Source organism: Eremothecium cymbalariae, chromosome 5 (genome assembly GCF_000235365.1).
Source record: "Eremothecium cymbalariae DBVPG#7215 chromosome 5, complete sequence".
Taxonomy (NCBI): Eukaryota; Fungi; Ascomycota; class Saccharomycetes; order Saccharomycetales; family Saccharomycetaceae; genus Eremothecium; species Eremothecium cymbalariae.
The window spans coordinates 1,195,339-1,215,945 of record NC_016453.1 but is presented as its reverse complement, the minus strand read 5'-3'; the positions used below and the strand labels follow the sequence as shown (position 1 = coordinate 1,215,945).

At 40.3% G+C, this 20,607-nt stretch overlaps 13 protein-coding genes and 1 further gene across 13 annotated transcripts; 7 read left to right on the top strand and 7 right to left on the bottom strand.

Moving 5' to 3' along the window:
• Nucleotides 1-51: 51 nt before the first annotated feature.
• On the top strand, nt 52-690 carry SFM1 (protein-arginine N-methyltransferase SFM1; the record flags this gene model as incomplete). The annotated part of the gene is made up of 1 exon (XM_003647101.1): nt 52-690. One exon carries the CDS (start codon nt 52-54, stop codon nt 688-690), a length of 639 nt encoding a protein of 212 aa, XP_003647149.1.
• A 167-nt stretch (nt 691-857) lies between these two features.
• Nucleotides 858-1,079, bottom strand: MCO10 (Mco10p; the record flags this gene model as incomplete). Its single annotated transcript, XM_003647100.1, has 1 exon — nt 858-1,079. The coding sequence occupies one exon, from the start codon at nt 1,077-1,079 to the stop codon at nt 858-860; it is 222 nt and encodes a 73-aa protein (XP_003647148.1).
• A 471-nt stretch (nt 1,080-1,550) lies between these two features.
• HSP10 (Hsp10p) lies at nt 1,551-1,865 on the top strand (the record flags this gene model as incomplete). Its single annotated transcript, XM_003647099.1, has 1 exon — nt 1,551-1,865. One exon carries the CDS (start codon nt 1,551-1,553, stop codon nt 1,863-1,865), a length of 315 nt encoding a protein of 104 aa, XP_003647147.1.
• A 206-nt stretch (nt 1,866-2,071) lies between these two features.
• Nucleotides 2,072-3,361, bottom strand: PRP3 (U4/U6-U5 snRNP complex subunit PRP3; the record flags this gene model as incomplete). The annotated part of the gene is made up of 1 exon (XM_003647098.1): nt 2,072-3,361. The coding sequence occupies one exon, from the start codon at nt 3,359-3,361 to the stop codon at nt 2,072-2,074; it is 1,290 nt and encodes a 429-aa protein (XP_003647146.1).
• Nucleotides 3,362-3,704: 343 nt separating this feature from the next.
• On the bottom strand, nt 3,705-6,251 carry Ecym_5591 (uncharacterized protein; the record flags this gene model as incomplete). Its single annotated transcript, XM_003647097.1, has 1 exon — nt 3,705-6,251. One exon carries the CDS (start codon nt 6,249-6,251, stop codon nt 3,705-3,707), a length of 2,547 nt encoding a protein of 848 aa, XP_003647145.1.
• A 302-nt stretch (nt 6,252-6,553) lies between these two features.
• Nucleotides 6,554-7,428, bottom strand: Ecym_5590 (the record flags this gene model as incomplete).
• Nucleotides 7,429-7,690: 262 nt separating this feature from the next.
• Nucleotides 7,691-8,344, bottom strand: Ecym_5589 (uncharacterized protein; the record flags this gene model as incomplete). The annotated part of the gene is made up of 1 exon (XM_003647096.1): nt 7,691-8,344. One exon carries the CDS (start codon nt 8,342-8,344, stop codon nt 7,691-7,693), a length of 654 nt encoding a protein of 217 aa, XP_003647144.1.
• A 658-nt stretch (nt 8,345-9,002) lies between these two features.
• On the top strand, nt 9,003-10,844 carry SNF1 (AMP-activated serine/threonine-protein kinase catalytic subunit SNF1; the record flags this gene model as incomplete). The annotated part of the gene is made up of 1 exon (XM_003647095.1): nt 9,003-10,844. The coding sequence occupies one exon, from the start codon at nt 9,003-9,005 to the stop codon at nt 10,842-10,844; it is 1,842 nt and encodes a 613-aa protein (XP_003647143.1).
• A 420-nt stretch (nt 10,845-11,264) lies between these two features.
• On the top strand, nt 11,265-12,842 carry HST3 (NAD-dependent histone deacetylase HST3; the record flags this gene model as incomplete). The annotated part of the gene is made up of 1 exon (XM_003647094.1): nt 11,265-12,842. The coding sequence occupies one exon, from the start codon at nt 11,265-11,267 to the stop codon at nt 12,840-12,842; it is 1,578 nt and encodes a 525-aa protein (XP_003647142.1).
• A 282-nt stretch (nt 12,843-13,124) lies between these two features.
• Nucleotides 13,125-13,676, top strand: SNM1 (Snm1p; the record flags this gene model as incomplete). Its single annotated transcript, XM_003647093.1, has 1 exon — nt 13,125-13,676. One exon carries the CDS (start codon nt 13,125-13,127, stop codon nt 13,674-13,676), a length of 552 nt encoding a protein of 183 aa, XP_003647141.1.
• Nucleotides 13,677-13,794: 118 nt separating this feature from the next.
• PEX29 (Pex29p) lies at nt 13,795-15,525 on the bottom strand (the record flags this gene model as incomplete). The annotated part of the gene is made up of 1 exon (XM_003647092.1): nt 13,795-15,525. One exon carries the CDS (start codon nt 15,523-15,525, stop codon nt 13,795-13,797), a length of 1,731 nt encoding a protein of 576 aa, XP_003647140.1.
• A 182-nt stretch (nt 15,526-15,707) lies between these two features.
• BUB3 (Bub3p) lies at nt 15,708-16,664 on the top strand (the record flags this gene model as incomplete). The annotated part of the gene is made up of 1 exon (XM_003647091.1): nt 15,708-16,664. One exon carries the CDS (start codon nt 15,708-15,710, stop codon nt 16,662-16,664), a length of 957 nt encoding a protein of 318 aa, XP_003647139.1.
• Nucleotides 16,665-16,703: 39 nt separating this feature from the next.
• RKM4 (ribosomal lysine N-methyltransferase) lies at nt 16,704-18,206 on the bottom strand (the record flags this gene model as incomplete). Its single annotated transcript, XM_003647090.1, has 1 exon — nt 16,704-18,206. The coding sequence occupies one exon, from the start codon at nt 18,204-18,206 to the stop codon at nt 16,704-16,706; it is 1,503 nt and encodes a 500-aa protein (XP_003647138.1).
• A 441-nt stretch (nt 18,207-18,647) lies between these two features.
• STI1 (Hsp90 cochaperone STI1) lies at nt 18,648-20,402 on the top strand (the record flags this gene model as incomplete). The annotated part of the gene is made up of 1 exon (XM_003647089.1): nt 18,648-20,402. One exon carries the CDS (start codon nt 18,648-18,650, stop codon nt 20,400-20,402), a length of 1,755 nt encoding a protein of 584 aa, XP_003647137.1.
• Nucleotides 20,403-20,607: the final 205 nt, after the last annotated feature.

The window sequence follows — 20,607 nt, the reverse complement described above, 5'->3', positions numbered from 1 at the left end:
ATATTACAAGGCTTTAAGTGTTTGAGGAGTAAGATAGATATCTGTTTAAAAATGAAATATATTATAGAACATATGGAAGCTGGCTTTAGCGAATGGGTTACTTTGGAATATGCACAGATCATTCGTGATATTGGCCATGAAAACTTGATTCTGACATCTTTGCCTAAGAATACAGCTGAATCAGATATTCCAGCCCTATTGAAAAAGTTGGGATTGCAATGGACTACTGAACCTATTGATAAGATTAATGTTGTGTTTCCAGAACTAAAGCCCTTGGCCGAAAGGAGAGTCTGTTTGCTGGATCCACGGGCCCCCACAGGCCTAACTCCAACTGATGCAGACGCATATGACTACTTTGTATTTGGAGGAATCTTGGGTGATCATCCACCAAGAGATCGCACAAGCGAACTCATGGTAAAGTACCCAAACCTTCTAATCAACAAAAGATTAGGTGACAAACAAATGACCACAGACACTGCCATAAGAACTACACAGTTAATTGTTGAAAAACAGCTCCCGTTCGAGAACATAAAATTTATTGATTATCCTGAATTTAAATTCAGCAAGCATGAGGCTACCGAAATGCCCTTCAGGTACATCCTGGATGATAATGCCAGACCAATCCTTCCCGAAGGCATGTTAGAACTAATCAAAAAAGACTCCGAAAAAAGCCTAGACGATCTTCTGTAAATCATTGACTTGATAAAATAAGGATAAAAAAGAATCTAGGCTCTAAAGCTAAATATATGTATATATATATATATATACCAACTATATATACACATTATATTCAAAGCGCCATAAAGTAACAGTAACAAAAAGGGAAAAAAGGAAGCCCTTAACTCCTCAAGAGCACCCTACTTACCCTCTTCCTTAATGAAATCACTGATTAGTTTCTCAAGATCAAACTCTTCCTCCCTTTCTTGTTTTAAAGGTAATAAAGCGGCTTGCTGCTGTGGTTCCACCCTTTTAGTGCCCATTGATGCATACGTTACACCCGCAGCAACAGACCCAATTGTGGCAAGGGCCAAAACATGGGGTTGCATAACCCTGCCAAAAATCATATAGGCTTGCCCCATTGAGATCTGGACTCTTTGAATATCTTGCAGCTTTACAATAACGTTGCTTCACAAAGTCAGAACCTCAGCTACCGGCTGACAGTTCTGTGGTTCAAACCATTAGTACTTTTCCCTTTGAGTGGTAATCTCCACTCCAAAACGGCAGAAAACTTAACACGTATAAAACGATATATAACATATCACGTGACCTTTGAATTCACGTGACTAGATTGCAGGTGATATCACGTTTCACGATAGAATTTTCTAGATCTCTTACCCTGAGCGAAATCCGCAGCCGTGTACTTGCTCGTGACGACGAAGAAAAATGTCTTGGATTTTAATATAAAGCTTTTACTTATTACATGTATATATATGCAGTGGTATCGTCTCTGATCAGTTGCGTTTGGATAGTTGTCTGATAGTAACGAACAGTCTCCGCCTGTGTTGATATTTTGTTTGTCTGATCCTTTATTTCCTAAGTTGTGTTGCAAGATGTCGTTTTTAAAGTCTGCCAAGTCTATTGTACCACTTTTGGACCGTGTGTTGGTTCAAAGAGTTAAGGCTGAAGCAAAGACTGCTTCTGGTTTGTATCTTCCCGAGAAAAATGTTGAGAAGTTAAACCAAGCGACTGTTTTGGCGGTTGGTCCCGGGTTTACGAATGCTCAAGGTGAAAAGGTGACTCCTAGTGTGGAAGTTGGCGATAAGGTTCTAATTCCACAGTTTGGTGGCTCCACTATCAAGTTGAACAAGGACGATGAGGTGATTTTGTTCAGGGACTCTGAGATCTTGGCAAAGATCCAGGAATGAATGAAACCTAGAGTTTTGGCGGAACGGGGGAGAAATTGGAAGGGGTTATTATTTCCACGTTTACATATGTTGATTCCCTTTGCATAGTGAAACGTCCGTTTCAAGGGGGGAGAGAGAGGTTTATGGTGCAGTCTGCTTGCAGAAACGCCGTGTCCTTTCTTTATATATAAGCCCATGTAAATAGCGACTTTTTAAATGAATGCGTCTCAGACTTCATCAGGTAGTTTTAGTGGTATGTGGCTGAAGGTTTCATTGCCTGATTTGCTTAAAATGTCTGTTAATTCTTGTCTGTCTCTGCATGGTTTCATAAACCAACCTCTAAACCTGTGGTCTCCAAGTATCCCTTCCCAGACTAACTCGCATTTTGCATTGGGACATTTGATGGTTTCGTTGGTCTGCTTGTTGGTAAAAGTCTCTGTCCATTGGATGCGCGAAGTGACTAGCTTTTGAAAGAACTTAGACGACTTTTCCGTTCCAATGGTTATAATGATTCCAAGTCCCTCTTGTATATGTAGGCAGCATCCTTTCAGATGTAACTGTTTGGCATTAACTGATATTTTGTAGCGAATTTTGGGATTTTGCAGGGTTGTAAATCTGTAAATTCTACAGACGTTACCTTCTTGTTGTTTCAGTGTCTGCTGAGCAGCAGCTTTTTTCGCTTTAGCTTCTTGGTGTCTTTGTTCGTTCATCTGTAGATGCTTCTTATTACGAGCATCTACCTGTTGCTTGACAAGCTGTTCCCATTTAGTTGGGTCCTGTAAACTATTATCATTTTCAAAAGTATGCATCATATTACTCAATTTCACCTTTGGAGTTGGTTTAGGCTCCAGTCCTAGCCTTACCTTCTCTTCTTTCTCCTGGCGGATGATCTTTCGTTGATTACGTCTGATCTTTCGTTGCTCCATCTTCGTCAAATAAACCTTCGGTACTGCGCTGGCACTGCTAAGAACAGTTGTTTTAATTGGCAATGGATGCTTGACAAACCGGATACTCGGCCTATCTTCCTCCTCATCATCATCCTCATATTCATCTTCACTTTCATCTTGTATGTTCTCATACGATATACTGTACTTTTTGTGAATCTCTTTATATTGGGCATCTTTGAGATACTTTTTATCCCACCACTCAATAATGGGAGTTGAACTGATTTCATTAATGTAGCACACTTCATCATCATCTGGTAACTCCCCAGCGGCTATTTGCAACCTCCGTTCTTTTTCTTCACTGGCTTTACGTTCAGACTCCTTTTGTTGTAGTTCGAGTTCCTCCGCCTTTTGCTTTCGTAACTGCTCTGCTTGTTTGATAACTTCCCCAGGTGCAAAGAATTGGAACAGACCCTTGTGCTGCTTGTTACGACTTACTGCATTAGTACTATCATCTAAATAAGGATTTTGCCGTTTTGATCTTAGCAGATTCAAGTTCGATGAACGTAAAGCAGGGTGCAATTCGGTTTCTAAACCTTTGCTTTTGGTTTTATGTTCCGCTTTCTTAGACATTATGCTATTTTTTAATGAATTCTACAGAAAACGATTGTCAATCTTTAGGCTATCTCCATAAGAAAGGTATGATGAGATGATATTTGGTTTCGATGTTCAAAATTTGAAGATTATATAAATATGTATGATATTTATTTTTCATCATCACCTTTTTAAAACAGGCATTTTGTTTCTGGAGGAGATATCACATTAAAAAATTAATTAATTAACTAATTAATTAATTCGCTAAAGAACTACAGCAGATTATGCATTTATAAAATCTTCAATCGGTATTTATAGAATCGTATGCAGTTTGAGGTATTAAATCGATTCACCAGGCACTTTCTTTATATGGATTCTCATGTTATTTTAAAAACCCCCATTTCTTTTTGCGCTTACCTATATTGGATGTGACAGCAGCAATGTTTTCATTACTGCTGATGCTACTTCTTCGACTTGTAGGGGGAGATGTAATATTAGGATTGATACTGCTAGCGCTTCCAGTGCGACTAGATCCAAATAAAGAACCTAAGAAGCCACGCTTCCTTTTATTGTTAGACAAAGTGGCATAGTCGTTAGATTTTGAGCTATTCAGAACACCACCATTACTGGCACTATGGACCTTCCGTAAGGATGTGTTCGAACCATATTTTTTCAAGTTAGATTGAGATAAAGATTTCACTTGTCTTAACGGTGGCAATTCTCCTAATGGATCTTCGTTTGTATACTGCTGTAGCGCTGTTGAACCATCCACACCTTTTACGTTAGCTTCAAACTTGATTCTAGTTGACTTCTTGGGCGTTGGATCACCAGGTACCGAACGTCCAACATTGACAGCTTGTTGTTTAGGTTTTGGCTTTGATACTGGTAAGTCAACTACATCCAACATTGATTTCTTTCTAAAACCCTTATGTTTTTCTCCACCCGTTATAATCCTTTGCAATTCTAAAATAGATGGAGAATTTGTACTTTCTAACTCATTAGTAAACTTAATTGACGCGTTAATAACCGTATTAAACTTTGAGACATATTTTTCCTGAGCTGATAGAGATGGATTTTGGTTAATCATTGAAAAACTTTTCTGGATCTTTTGTCTATAATAATCTCTTAATTTAGAAACTCTTGTCATAGAGTTTTTTAAGTTATTCGTCTCATCTCCATTCTCAGCGATTGACCGCGATTCCTCACTATCAATGCTAGTTATTTCACTGTCATCGATTTCTCGTTCACCACCTAAAATAAAAGAGGGCTCTTCGACGTCCTCTTTTTCGTCGTCGTCGTCGTCGTCGTCGTCGTCATCATCACGCCCATCATCATCGTCATCACCATGGTCCTGCTCATCATCATCATGTAGCACTCCAGCTAGAAGTTCCTTTTTAGATGCTGCTGCAGTTGAGTTGGATGGCAGCACAGGAGTAGATTTTACGGATATGATCTTTTGCCGGTCTGGCATACCATACAATAATTTCTGCTTATTGATTATACCTTTTTCGAGTTGCATTCCGAACAGAAACATACGCTTGGCCGGAATCAGGAACACAGGAAGTGGATAGTATGTAGCCAATACGGATGTGAGCCTCTGTGAACCATGTTCGATTAAACTATCATTTTCTTTATACTGAGTGGTAGCCGCTACAAGCAAATCTGGAGAGTGTAAGTTCAACACTTCAATCATCACTTGCTTTGTGGTCCCAATCATTATTTCCACTGTAATTTTTATAGCTCTCGTGGGAGGTATGATGAACGTGATGTATTGGATCAAATTAGCTAAAACTTGTTCAATATCTCCGACAGTATACCCCTCACACCATTCTTCGTTTTTGTATTTAACCATTGTTTCCACATTGTGCGAACCAAATGAGGAGTTCGGGTTGGTGCTTGAAGATCTTCTCACAGATCTAGATCTCGACCTGGACCTGGACCTGGATGTGGACCTACTAGAGCGGCCAAAACGAGATGCCATTTTAGGCAAATTTGCCACGACAACTACATGATCAGAATCAGTAATAAAACTTTTTAAAGCCCAGTCCAATGCTACCCACGTATGCATCCTCCCACTTATATGACACAAAATAATTCTAGGAGAGACAGGAAACCCTACAGGGGTCCTCACTACCTTGGCAATGCGCTTCATGTTAGCGCGCTCGTTAGAATTGTATGCTACTCCCTCATCGTTGATAACCGGCAAGTCAGAAAGATCTACATTGGTCTTCGGGAATAAAATGTCTGGATAACGGTACCAAAGAGAATCTTCATGGAACTTGCGCATCTCTATTTGAACTTTTCTTTCCTTCCATTTCTGCCTCCAATCCTTATGCGTCTTATTGATCACAAAAGAATCACTCAATATCGTCGGCTTACTAGGATAATCAATTCTAACACGTCTTCCATCCGGTAACACATCAAATTTAGCTGCCGAAAAGGCCCTGCCAGAATACTTGCTGGGAGACTTGGATGCAGCAGTGGATGCACCACTATTCCAGTCATCTATCCCTAAATATCCCCTGCTCCCTTGGTAGTCAGCATAGTAGCTTGTATCTTCGTTGTTGTAGTATTCCTCCAGCGTATAATTTAACTGAGAAGAGCTGCCCTCTGGATTACTGTACGGATGGCTGTAATCGTAGTAATCCTCTGCATCTTCATCGTCAGGGGAAACTCCTTGAATAGGAACTGTGTCAAAAGATATTGTTGGAACAAAGTTCCTGGGCGACGAATTCTGAGGTGACAATGGTAACTCAGGTGTTGAATCATTTTTAAGTATCCCACTATCAAGATATCCATGATTCATCGTCTTTACCGTACTAGATTCCTGTTTCCTGCTCTGTTCCCTGCTGGCAGCGATACATCCCGTACATCCACAGAGCTTGACATGTTTATACCAATCTTTTTGTGGATAATCAAAATTAACCATTGCTTGAGTGCAACCGATACCGTCTAATCCCCTACTAAATACAATGTTTAATATCTATACGTTTGTAAATGCAGAGGTACAAAGACAGCTCTTTTGGCCTTTATTTCATTTGCTTCGCTTTTTCCAGCTTTGTTTCTTTTTTCCATAAGCCTCATCATCACGATATAGCTCATCATGCAATTGGTCCAATAGAGTATCTATCTAGAAAGAGATGCAGGACTGTCAAGAGCGTATTTGGATGGGTTGTGTGATGTCAATTGTTATGATGGGTTCTAGATAAAGACTGTGAGAGTAGTTAAGTGTCACAGCTGTAGTATCCAGTCGATCACATCATCCACACTGTTGCCGTCCTTACAACTTATTGCAAAAATACCGATGTCTCTATCCATGGCAAGAACAGAGTCATCATTCATATGTAGAATTCCATTTCTGAGATCTAATCCTATTTCTTTAGAGAATATTTGAATATTTTTCAACAAGTATTGGTTTGTGGCATCAATCTGGTACTTTGGAATATCGTCGTAGTCGTAATGACTCAATAACGGAGTCATAAACTTCCAATGATAGGGGCTCTGGTGGAGGGTCCTCGAATTGGATGATAGGCTGATGCTGCGGCGGCTTTGTTGAGAGGGTACTGGGATTCCGAGCGCCATATCGTCCTGACTAGCCAAAGGCGGCGAGTCTGCAAGGTCGATTTTGTTCCCTAAAATTAGCACAGGCACTTGATCATAGCTAGTAGTCACAAGCACTTCGTGCAACGTTTGTTTAGCAGTCTCCCAGTTGGTGGCATCACTCAAGTCCATCATGTATATTATGAGGTCTACTTTGTCGAAACAGCGATTCCAGAGGAATTTGTGTCTCGTCTGGCCTGCCAAGTCATATACCTGAATTAAGGTTTGGCCAACAGTAGCACGCTTAATATCAATGCCAAGCGTAGGTATAGTGTCTGCCACAAACTTGTGGCCCGTTAGAAGATTGCCTAAACTGGTTTTACCACTATTCTGAAGCCCCACCACCGCAATATTAAGCTTTTGGCTATGTTAGTTTTCTTCCTTGAAATTGAGTAGTCGAGGCAAGCACATGCATGCCCAAGTAATTTAATACATACTTGACGTTGATTGAAAAACGAATATAGATAATTCCAAAAGCACCAAACCCATTCTTGTATCAGTTTCATCTAGGTGGTGGTATTCCTGAATATGAGCGCCCCTTAGCTTGTACCGCTTTGTAGACAAGATAAATTGTTATTTGCTAGGTCTTGTCATGAGGGGATAAAGATATATACATCTAAGCAAAAAAGTGGCTTGCATATCTTCGTATTGTCCGGTACATACATAGCCGACATGACGTCTCACCAAGTACACTTACACTTCCACATAATAGTGCTGTATATATATAAGCACACAAACGTTCTTTTATTCAATTATTTAACGTTCTTTTTACATAGTTTTAGCAGAACCAGGTTGTAAGTTCGCTTTGTTAATTAGATCGTCAAATCGCTTTATCGCAGGATAGCCCTCGACCAAACCAGATATGTACCACTCAACCATGTAGTCAGTGGGCACTCTGTAAAAGTTCAATCTTCCTCTGAGGAGAAACAGGCACTCAAGACTATGACATGCGAGCACTGCAACAATGATAGAAAGCAGTGTTGAGTCCCAGAACAAAAACTGCAGCGATTCCGGTAGTGATATCCAAGAAAACCAATTTTTCTTATAATAACACAGTATTGGAGTATAGACCACTGCAATTAATAGCCATCCCGCTAGGGATGGCGGAGAAAACTGTGCGATCTGTTTATGTGAAAGACCTCTGCGTGCGGCCGCTTCCTTGGCCATAGTCACTAACCTATCCCGCGCTTCGCTCCAATCCTCTAGAGCAGGCTCAAAAATAATGGTCTTCTCAACTTCAAAATCCACGTCTGTATGATCAAATTCGATTACCATATAATCCTTCTCTATTCTTTTCATCCTGATTGACCTAATCTTTCTGGTTACAGGAACATTACCGTAAATCACAAGGTAATCTTCAAGGGCCAACTGATGTTCCTTGTTCATATGTGCAATGATACGTTGTTGTAAAGCTTCTGACATAGCGAACAAACAACTGGATAACCTATTGATATTACGCTTTGCTCCCCACCGATGGTGTGATTACAATTGAAATGAACAACCAATTTCTACCATTAGTAAGTAACCTTACCAAAATTCCGGAAACCATCACGATATTGTTGAACACACACAAAACTCCACCCGTCCCAAAATTTGATACAGCGAACAACTCAATTCAACCACCAGTTGCATATAACCCTTCTCAACATCCTTTAACACCCTCTGGATCCCCTCGTGCCCGCGAATCCTGCAACTGACTTCAACACCCTCACCCAACGTTCTTAGCGACGCTTCAGATTCATTTCAGCGTTACCCGGATCTTGTTGGGCAAGCGCAAACGGCATTTTTTGAGAAATCAGTCCCAGACGGTAGCTGCAAACCTCTAATAGCTCAAGACAAGAAGTGTTTACTCCACATCTAAGGCTGAAGTTTGGTTTTTCAGCGTTGTAGGATCGATAATATAAACAGTCTGGTTCGTACTGTCAGATTATTCGCAGTGACTTGTGAGTTTTAGGTAACTTTGCTGAGCTGTGAGACCTCCAGATAACCATTTGCAACACTATCTAGAAAAGCATTCGTGCCACTATTATTACTGGCACTGCCAAAAATCGAGAATACTAGAGTTAGAAACTGAAGAGTTATGTCGGGAGCATATCAGCAGCAACAGCAGCAACAGGGACAAGGTAGTGGGCGCCATCACCACCATGGGCACCACCATCATCAACGACAAGGTACGTCACACCCTGCGGGGCAGAGAATAGGTAAGTATCAGGTGATAAAAACACTGGGTGAAGGGTCTTTTGGTAAGGTGAAGTTAGCGTACCATGTTTCCACGAGCCAGAAGGTGGCATTGAAGATTATCAACAAGAAAGTTTTGGCCAAGAGTGATATGCAGGGCAGGATTGAACGTGAGATCTCATATTTGAGGCTATTACGGCACCCACACATTATTAAGTTATATGATGTCATTAAGTCCAAGGATGAAATAATCATGGTGATTGAATATGCAGGCAATGAATTGTTTGATTATATAGTTCAGAGGGACAAGATGTCAGAGAACGAGGCTAGGAGGTTCTTTCAGCAAATCATAAGTGCTGTGGAATATTGTCATAGACACAAGATTGTGCACAGGGATTTGAAACCGGAGAATTTGTTGCTAGATGAGCACTTAAATGTTAAGATTGCAGATTTTGGGTTATCAAATATTATGACTGATGGTAATTTCTTGAAGACGTCATGTGGCTCTCCGAATTACGCCGCTCCAGAAGTTATCAGCGGGAAGTTGTATGCGGGTCCGGAAGTAGATGTGTGGTCTTCTGGGGTTATTTTATACGTGATGCTATGCCGGAGATTGCCATTTGATGATGAGAGCATTCCGGTGTTGTTTAAGAATATCAGTAACGGCGTATACAGTATTCCGAAGTTTTTGTCTCCAGGTGCTGCCAACTTGATTAAGAAGATGTTAATCGTCAATCCTTTGAACAGAATAACGATACATGAAATAATGGAGGACCAATGGTTTAAGGTAGATTTACCGGATTATTTGATTCCTGTAGATCTCAAGACGGATGGAAGTGGAAAGCGGGATGGAGAAGATGAAGAAATTGATGAATCCCTGGTTGCTATTTTGGCCAAGACAATGAGCTATGATCGCGACGAAATTTATGAAGCTTTAGAGAATGCAAATGATTCTGACCCTAGCATCGCTGAAATCAGGGACGCTTATATGCTGATTAAGGAAAACAAATCATTGATTGATGATTTGAAATCTAACAAGCAAAAATCAGACCAGTTGGGCACATTTTTATCTCAATCACCACCAACTTTTGAGCCCCAAGGATCTCAACTGGGCATCAACACTTCACAAACACCTACATCTGGCATTGGCCCTCGTGGTATGCAGACGAATCAACATATAAAAAAGATTGCGGCCCAACAGAGGACCTACCAACTTGCCTATTCTGAGCAGCAAGATGAGGACAGCACTATCGCTATCCTTCCAAGTTCCTTGCCACAGATTCACAGAGCAAACATGATTGCACAAGGTTCCCCAGCAGCCGTTAAAATCTCGCCACTCAGCAGCAAGAAATCCAAGACAAGGTGGCATTTCGGTATACGATCCCGTTCTTACCCGCTCGACGTTATGGGTGAAATATATATTGCTCTTAAAAACTTGGGCGCCGAATGGGCAAAACCATGCGAAGAAGACCTTTGGACCATCAGGGTCCGCTGGAAATACAACGTCGGCAACCATAACCACGAAAGAATCCCCGACCTCATGAAAATGGTCATACAATTATTCCAGATCGAAACTAACAACTACTTGGTAGACTTCAAGTTTGACGGCTGGGAATCAAGCACAGGCCAGCAAATGACATCCTCCTCAACAGAAGACGAAATGAGCACCTTCTCAGCATACCCTTTCCTTCATCTAACAACAAGGTTAATCATGGAGCTAGCTGTCAACAGTCAAAGTGGCTAATACATCTCTCTGTCTATACCATTAATTATATGTTTTGTCTGCAAAAAAATTCTTCAATTTCATTAAATTGTTGTCTTTTTTTTGCTAATCTATTTGTAACATTCTCTCCATACCGGTGTCCATCTAAAGGACCACCACTCTTGGACCCCTATGCACCTTCTCCTTACTTCTTTCTGCTCATCATGAGCTAGTTCATTTGGACATTTCGCTGCAGATCATTTTCTTTCAAAGCTAGGATTATTTAATCAATTGATTTCTTTCCTAGTTAGGCTAAGAGCCAACTATCAACAGAAACAGCAACAAAATTTTTAGGCATCAAAAAATCAAACACTTATTCAGGAGATCAAACAGTTTATTTGGGTACTGTGTGTAATAGCTATAGGCTTTGTGGGCGTAGTGGTTGTAGTGACATTTTAGCGGATGCCTAGTTTAATTCGAAGCCAAGAATCGTTTAACGATGTGTTACCGAGTGTATTGGAAAAGCGTGCATCCCCTAAACCACAACTACAAACGGAGAGGTTAAAACATATAACTTTGGATAGTGGGGGGGATAGTGTTGACGGTAATGAGGAATTGTTGCAGATGATAAGTAAGCAGATCAATAAATCGCGGAAAGTGATGGTTCTTACAGGGGCAGGGATATCGTGCAACGCAGGTATCCCTGATTTTAGGTCTTCTGATGGACTCTACAGTTTGGTTAAGAAGAAGTATCCAGATGTGCAGATTCGATCAGGACAGGATATGTTTGATATTTCATTGTTTCAAGAGGAGGAAAAGATCAGTGTCTTTGCTACTTTTATGGATTCGTTGCATTCCAGTACCATAATGGCTAAGCCAACTCGGACTCATGAGTTTATTGCACATTTAAAGAATAAGAAGCGGTTGCTACGTTGTTACACACAAAATATTGATGGTCTAGAGGAACAGTTAGGTCTTGAGATGTCCAGGAATCTGGATCAATCTTCCTCTTTTAATTCTCAGTGGAAGAGCTTTGATGTTGTGCAGTTGCATGGGGATTTAAATTCATTGTCATGTACACAATGCTTCAAAGCTTTCAATTGGTCAAGATCTTGGAAGCGCATTCTAAAGAATGGCGCGTTGCCACCCTGTCCGCGCTGTCATGAGTTTAATCAGCAGAGAACAAGCCAGGGCAAGCGGTTAAGAAATAATGTAGGTATTTTAAGACCCAATATTGTGCTTTATGGTGAAAATCATCCTAGTTGTGAACTCATTACTCACGGCTTGAATATGGATATAGCTAAGGGGAAACCAGATTTATTGATTATAATGGGCACGAGTTTGAAGGTAGATGGGGTGAAGAAATTGGTCAAAAGCATTAGTAAACAAGTTCATGAGCGGTCGGGCATTGTACTTCTTATTAATAACACAAATATTGGTGATTGTAATTGGCATGGTATAATTGACTATCAGCTTGTTTCCGATTGTGACGAATGGGTTTCTGATCTAAAGAAAAGAATTCCTGAGTTTTTCTTGTCTCAACAACAGGTGGATAAACTAAGACAGCTGAAAAGAGAGGCAAGTGAACTAAGAAAGAAGCAACGTGAGGAAAAGAAACAGTTACAAAGTGTAGAGTTAGAAACGAAGCAGACACCAAATACACCTCCAACTACGCCATCTCCAACTAAGAGAAAACATGGATCTATTAATATTGCTCCTCTTGAAATTGACGGCTTAAAATCGGTAGTTATCGAACCAGCGGACACTGACATATTACGGGGGCCTCAGATGGATGTAAATACAAGTGGCATATCATGCAATAAAGTCTTCATGAAGCTGGTTAAAGATGATAGAGAATACGAGAAATTGAGTGAGCTTTCCCACAGTGATTTACTTGAAAACAGTTTTAAAACACAAAACCATCGATCCCCTAAGCGAATGCATTTGTCGACAGCAGGGATACTTAATGAATTCTCAGAAATACCAACAGAACTCGATGAAACTCAGCAACATTTAACTGCAATCAGAAACAACTCATAATCATATATGTAACATAGCAAGGAAAATAGTATTTTTCTCAGTTTACGATCCTTTATATTATAAATGCTTGCACATATCTTAACTGCATTCTTTATAGTTTACCATATCTCTAGTTAATATAATATTATATATCTATAATATCATTTCTATTCTTCTATTATTGGCTATAATGGGTGTGTGGGTGTATATAGTGTCCATCGAGAAATGTCATATAACAGCTGACTTTGAAGTACATCTCAACACATAAAGTCTACTTTAAGCTAATACAAATATATCAGTTCGATGAATAAACTGGATAAAGAAAGGTTTAGGGACATCCATATCCGTCATAAATACAATATTCTGCATAAAGTTCTAAATGTCGGAACACCACAATTATCTGGTCTTTATTTAAAAAGTTTTTATAATGCGGTCAAAAGAAATAGACTAGTGCTTCCTAATTCTATAATAGAGGGAGATCGAAAGTTCTGCGGGTCTTGTGGAGTCATATATGTATCAGGATATACATTGGCATCAAAAGTTCAAAATATAGAATCAGCTGATTCTATTGAACGAATATTAGTGTATGATTGTCTTCAATGTGGTCATAAGAAGGAATTTCCATTATCAATTGAAGTAAAAACTTCTAAGGAAGTAGAGATGGTGGAGTTCTCGAACTTTCGTTCTAAAGAGACTACTTCCAACCTTGTGAGCGTAAATAAGAAAAGTACAGGTAGGCATAGAGCTAAAAAGAGGAAAAAGAACTCGTTGATTAACGTACTTGCGGTTAAAAAACAACAGACAGATAGTAAAAATAAAATAACGTTAAGTCTCTCGGACTTCCTTCAGAAGTAAATAAGTGTAGAGTTTTCTCCATCAATATATACCACTGTCGTTTATTAAAACAAAGTTTCGAGCCGAAGAAAGTCCCAAAGGCTATGTAAATGTTAATTATAATAATATTAGCACCATTCTAACTATGAATATTAAAAAACCCTGTTAAACTCTTTACTGCTTTAGAGCCTTCTTCCGGTGATTGAGCTGAGTTGAAACTTGGTGCACCAGTAATGCCTATTGAATTTAGTGGAGATGCGTTGCTGCGGGAAGGAGAGACTTGTAAGTTCCGTTTCTCAGTCAAAATAAGATCTGAAGCGTCATTCGTCGCATTACTCCTTGTAGAACCATGCAAAGAGTTTTGGGATACCCCTGTGTAGCCATTAAAATCCACAAATTCTAAGCCGTCTTCGTCTTCTTCATCACTCACATCTCCCTGTTTTGAATTATCTGTATGTCTCTTTCTTGTACAAATCCTAATCCATCTCCGCCTTCTATATTGACCTCTGCTACCATCAAAATTTATATCATACACCCATTTCGTTTCAAGATCGATATCCACATACTGTACGAACCCTTGGACCACCCATTTCTTTGGTGCTAGGTCAAGAACCCAATCGTATTTTTCGATCCATTCCCAGTCTTGTGGGGCCTTCACGTCATCTAGAGATAATGTTGCACTATCAATAGACATTTCGGCTATCCTTAACTTGGATAGCAAAGTATAGTCATCCTGGGAGTAACCAGCTAGCTCCCATGCCTTGGCACGTTCATTAAACATCTGCACCTCAAAAATGGCTGCTTGTCTTCTTTCGTTTGGTTCGTAATAATCCCAATGTTTGTCAACTATCCTTTCAAATTGATCCGTTAGCGTCAATAATCGTAAACGTGTTTCTTCTGAATAGAAGTAATCAAGAAATCGGTGTCTTAAACTAGGATGCGACAGCGTAATGATGCACCAGCCAGATACTAGTATTAAGAACCTGAATGGAATCCATTCCGAAAGCGTACCCATAAACAATATGTTGAATACAGCCAGTATAAACAGACCTACAAAAGTAGCTGCACTAATGCTTTCATTGGTGAAAAATGCAAACCTGGAGAATATGCCAACAAAAAAATCATACAGGAATACATATAAGACCATATGGTTTTGTAAGTCCGTCAAATTCAAAATGAATTCCTTGGAAAGCTCTGGAACCGGCTTTGGTATTTCCGCTTTCTTTAAAGGAGGTCCAAGAGCAGGAATAGGGTTAGAAGGACCTAACTCTTCCCACGTCTCAGGAGTGTGAATACTCATGTAGAATGGTACCATAACCACAAATAAAATATAAAATACGGGGACGCTAGATAACATGGGTACGGGCTTCAACACCACAAAACTGAATAAAAAGGCAATACATAAAGTATAAGCCGGACTCTCCCAGTTCGCAATCCTAATCAATTCATTAACCAAACGAAATGGCCAACTTAATCGTGAATTCAATTGAATGAAATTTCGACTCATGATAGGTACAGACAACCCTGGCCTACTCTTCCCCGCCTGCATCCGAGTCTCTATAGTCCCTCCTTCAATATCGCTCGAGCTGGGAATAGCCATATTAATAACCTTTTCAACCAACTTATCAATTAGCAGCCCCTGTACTCCCGAGCTCGACGAATTCTGGTTTGTCTCACTCTTGGAACCTGTTGCAATTCGATCTTTGCTATTAAGACCCCAAAGTGAATCCATAGCTAACGTAAACGAGCTCTTACTACCCTCCCTGTTGTTATACTTCGTAGACGTGCTCTTGTTATCCCCTTCTCGGATACTAACCTTTCTATCCCTATCTTCCCAAAAGAAATTGGCCACTGTATCAACAACCTCCATATGAATTGTGTTGAATGCGGTTGAATCCTCAAAAAGCGGTGCGGACCGAATAGCAGTTTTGTATGCGTTTGTTTATATAGAATCAAGCTCGCTTACATAGGGAAACAAGTATGATAGTAGATCTCATGATATAACAAGAAAGGAGGAACCAGGTATTGAATGAGCTCGCAGTTATTTGAACGATGAGCTATATTAAATTGAACGATATAAGTAAGGACTACCTTAGTGGAATGTGTTTGGTTGGAGATGAGCTGAGCCAGTTAATTGTGACGAGTTGGGACGGGACGGTTTCTTTATATGATTGGGAACAAAACAGTTTACTCGGAAGGCTGCGCCACGAATATGCGTTAACCAGTGTGGCGATGTGCCAAGGGTTTAGCAAGTGTTATGTGGGAAGTGTGCAAGGAGAGATATTGGAGGTGGATTGGGAGTCGGAAAAACTGGTTCCGGTTTCCAGCGTGTCATGCGAGTTAGGTATTGCGGCTATGGGTAGCTACGGGCATTATCTGACTGTGGGATCGTGGGATAGCAGTTTTATAGTTCTTGATACACGAAGGAATTCCGTTATAGTGCATCAGAATCTGTCGGGGAAAGTTTTGTCTTTAGATTGTTCGGAAAACAAGGTTGCGGTGCTGACCACTGCGGGGATCTTTGTGTATCATACGAATGAAATTGGCAGTTTGCCAGTACGAAAAGATTCAGGGTTGAAATACCAGTCAAGATGTATAAGACTGATCCCTAAAGATTTGGGATATGTTCAAAGTTCGGTGGATGGGCGCGTGGCGGTTGAGTTTTTTGATGATAATGAAAGCAAGTTTGCCTTTAGGTGCCATAGGTTAAATTTGAAGGATATGCAGTTAGTTTCTCCTGTCAATTGCATGTGCTTCAATCCTACTACATCTATGTTGTATACAGGTGGTTCTGATGGTAAGATTTTTGTGTGGAATCTAGTTACGAGAAAGAAGTCTGAAGAACTAGCGAAGCTGGATGATAGTATAGTCGCCATGTGCTGCAACAAGAAGGTGCTAGCTGTTGCAGTTAGTGACGACTCCTTTAAAACTTCCGCTGCAGTAGAAGATATAGGTTTGCAGAGTAGTAAAGTTTGCCTCAAAATATTAGGCAACGCTTCCACTCCGTAGATTATTTATATAGGAACTTTTATCTATATATTTTCACTATCACTGTTGTAATGTATCCCTTTTCACCTTCTTAACTGTTTTTTGTTCCAGATCCTCTATTTTCCTCTTGAGTACATTCTTTAACAGCTTTTCATCCTCAATGATCTTGTAGGATCTTTCTAGGGCTTTCACGCAGTTTTGAAATGACCTCACCTCGCACCTTAAGACGCATTCAGCCATGCGCTTTCTTCGCATAGAAACGTCATCGCTGAGATTGGTGCCATTAACTGGATAATCTAGAAACGCACTTGTTGGATAATTTTTCAATTTGCTGTCAATTATATGCTCCCATATTCTAGCAGTATTTTTAGTGATACGACCGCCTTCCAATAACTGAAGTATCTTTTTAGACATTTTTCGTACTTGCACGTTAAGACTATCCTTCGATAATTCCATAATTCCAGGAATTTGAGCTATTGTACATAATAACTGGAGCAGAAACACACTTTGAGGAGTTACCGTACCATCGACATAACAATCATAAATCTCAAGCATCACGTCCTCAAAGTCGAAAAGCTCTTCGATCCAATTGTCATGGCTGGATAATATCTCAACAACGCCTTGAAGAAAAGAAGTTGTAACGTCTAAGTGATCCGATACTTTTTTAATAATAGTTTCTTGTTCTATTTCCGCATAATCGTATTTAGAACCTGTCCATTCAACATACCCGTAACGCCTTAAAATCTCTGCGTTAGGATATTCACCGTATATGTTGTAAATCTGTTCGTGGGGCTCAATATCTTTGACGGCAACCATTTTTAGAACGTCATCCGCATATATCAAATTTGCGTTCACTAAATTCGTATCCGAATTCAACATATCAGCAAGGGCCACCATGCTTTTGATGAGGCCATCCGACTCAACTGTACCGCCTTCCTCTATCTCATCATCACTTTCATCTTCTTCGTCATCATCATCAGTATCCTTGGGTAGCCTATAATCAAATGAATAAGCCATAATTATAGACGCAACGTGCACAAAAGAATCCCATGACATCTTAGTTAACTCATCAACACCCCATTCACTAACATAGTCCAATGTCCTGTGATACATCTCTCTCGCAGAATCCTTCCCGACTCGCGATAACACCAAAGAGGGCTTCAGTTTCGCAAGTTCCTCATCCTCCCAATACATAAGATTATCCATATGGGAAGGATCGGGAAATACCCTCAAATATGGCCACCATTTAGATTTCTCCTTCAATACATGGCTCTCATAAAATAGGCATATAATTAAACCCTCCCAGTGGCCAATTTCAGTGAGCAAAGACAGCCTAATCGACTCCGATTTCTGAACCAATGCGCTGTTCTCAACATTAAGCAAAAGAGACGTCGGTAAAGTAAAAAGAGTTTCATCTTTACATATTTTATCACCAGCGATGAGGCATCGATTTTGACCTTGTTCGCGGAAATCCACCAGTTTGACCTTAGGAGAAATTTCCACTCCAGATTCCACCAACCACCTCATGAACCCCTCTGATACATCATTGAATGTTTCTACCATTCTACCAACTCCAATTTTGAGCTTTATTGTCCTTTTTCAACGCTACATCTATTACCTATCTGTACAAAAATTTCAATTTTTCGCTTTTACTAGCGATGCCAAAACGTTATATATAAGGCATTGTACAGAACACCATTTTCAGCTACACATGCAGGAACGCTAGAAGTCACATACTTAAGAAGTCCCTGACCGTTTCCAGCTGTGACCATGTTTGTCCTCGAGGCCCCACTATTCGTAAATTCGGTCACATGATGTCGTTTGTGGTCCTTACCCGGCCCAATCCCGAAGAACTTTCCAGAACTTCCAACTAAATGGGTCTCATAAATGTGCATCATCTATAAAGGAACTCACCGACGAGGTTAACTGAGGTATTAACCGAAGCTTTCGAATAGGCCAGTTATCGTTAGAGTCTCAGGATTATATACTACCATCATTAAGAGTATGACTTCTGCTGAAGAATACAAGAAGGAAGGTAACGCTGCCTTTGTTGCAAAGGATTTTAAAAGAGCGGTGGAATTATTTACGAATGCTATACAAGAGTCTGAAGAGCCCAATCACGTGTTGTATTCGAACAGGTCTGGTGCATATGCATCGTTAAAGAAGTTTGACGAAGCCCTATCTGATGCAACTGAGTGCGTGAAAATTAAGGCAGATTGGTCGAAAGGTCACAATCGGTTGGGTGCTGCGCATTTTGGTCTAGGTAATTTGGATGAGGCTGAAGAGAGTTACAAGAAAGCGTTGGAGTTGGATGCAACTAACAAAGCAGCTAAGGATGGTTTAGAGCAAGTTCAAGCGGCTCAGCAAAGACGGCAACAACCTGACTTGGGTTTTGGGCAAATGTTCCAAGATCCAAACTTGATTGAGAAGTTGAAGAATAATCCCAAGACTGCTGAGATGATGAAGGATCCTCAATTGGTTGCTAAGGTATTGCAATTCCGGAACAATCCGCAGCTCATGAGTCAGGAACTTTTGAAGGATTCCAGAATGATGACAATTATGGCGGCACTATTGGGCATTGATTTGTCGATGGACCCAAGCGATCTGGGCGGCACACCAAAGGATGGCGGAGAGCCAGCAACAACCACAAGCTCCAATGAGAAGCCTGTGGGGTCAAGTTCCGAAAATAGTTCGTCAGTTAATACTAATACAGAAGCTCCTGGAAAGACCCAGACACCACCGGAACCTATGGAGGTAGATTTGGATAGGGAGAATGCTGAGAAGGCCAAGGCTGAGGGTAACCAGTTGTACAAACAACGCAAGTTTGACGAAGCAATTGCCAAGTATGAGGAGGCATGGAACTTACAAAAGGATATCACGTATCTCAACAATCGTGCAGCTGCGGAGTATGAGAAGGGGGACTACAATTCTGCGATCAAGACCTTAAATGAAGCAGTTGAGCAAGGCAGAGAATTAAGGGCTGATTATAAGGTAATTGCAAAATCATTTGCTCGTTTGGGAAATGCTTACTATAAACTAGATGAGGTGAAGAAAGCAGTTGAATATTACGAGAAGTCATTGACTGAACACCGTACTCCGGATGTTTTGAATAAGTTAAGAAACTTGGAAAGAGAGATAAAAAAGAGAGAGGCTGAAGCGTACATCGACCCAGAGAAGGCAGAGAAGGCTCGTTTGGACGGTAAGGAGTATTTTACAAAGGGTGATTGGCCTAGTGCAGTTAAGGCATACTCCGAGATGATTATGAGAGCTCCTCATGACGCCAGAGGTTATTCTAACAGAGCAGCTGCCTTATCTAAACTAATGTCCTTCCCTGATGCAATTAAAGACTGCGATAAAGCCATTGAGATCGATCCAAGCTTCGTTAGAGCTTATATTAGAAAGGCCACTGCACAAATTGCAGTTCAGGAATACTCTGCTGCTATTGAAACTTTAGACGTTGCCCGTACCAAAGATGCGGAGGTGAATAACGGCTCAAGCATTAGAGAGATCGACCAATTATACGTTAAGGCTACGCAACAAAGATTCCAACCAGCAAATACTAATGAATCTCCAGAAGAAACATATGCGAGGGCCGTCAAGGATCCTGAAGTTGCCTCTATATTGCAAGATCCTGTAATGCAGTCTATTTTGGCACAAGCGCAGCAGAACCCAGCTGCTTTACAAGAGCATATGAAAAACCCTGAAGTTTTTAAAAAGATGCAGACGTTAATTGCTGCTGGTATCATTCGTACCAGGTAGATATAGTAGCTGCTTCAAATTGCAATATATATATATTATACCTCTATTAGTTAATTAATACATTCAAGTCCTGATTGGAGCTTTCGACTATTAGTTAGTTTTACCCAACGATAGAGGAGTATATATAAAATAAGCAACTGTTTTTCTTTATATTTTGATATAATTCCTAAATAAAACTTTTAATTCAGATATATATACAGGGGAA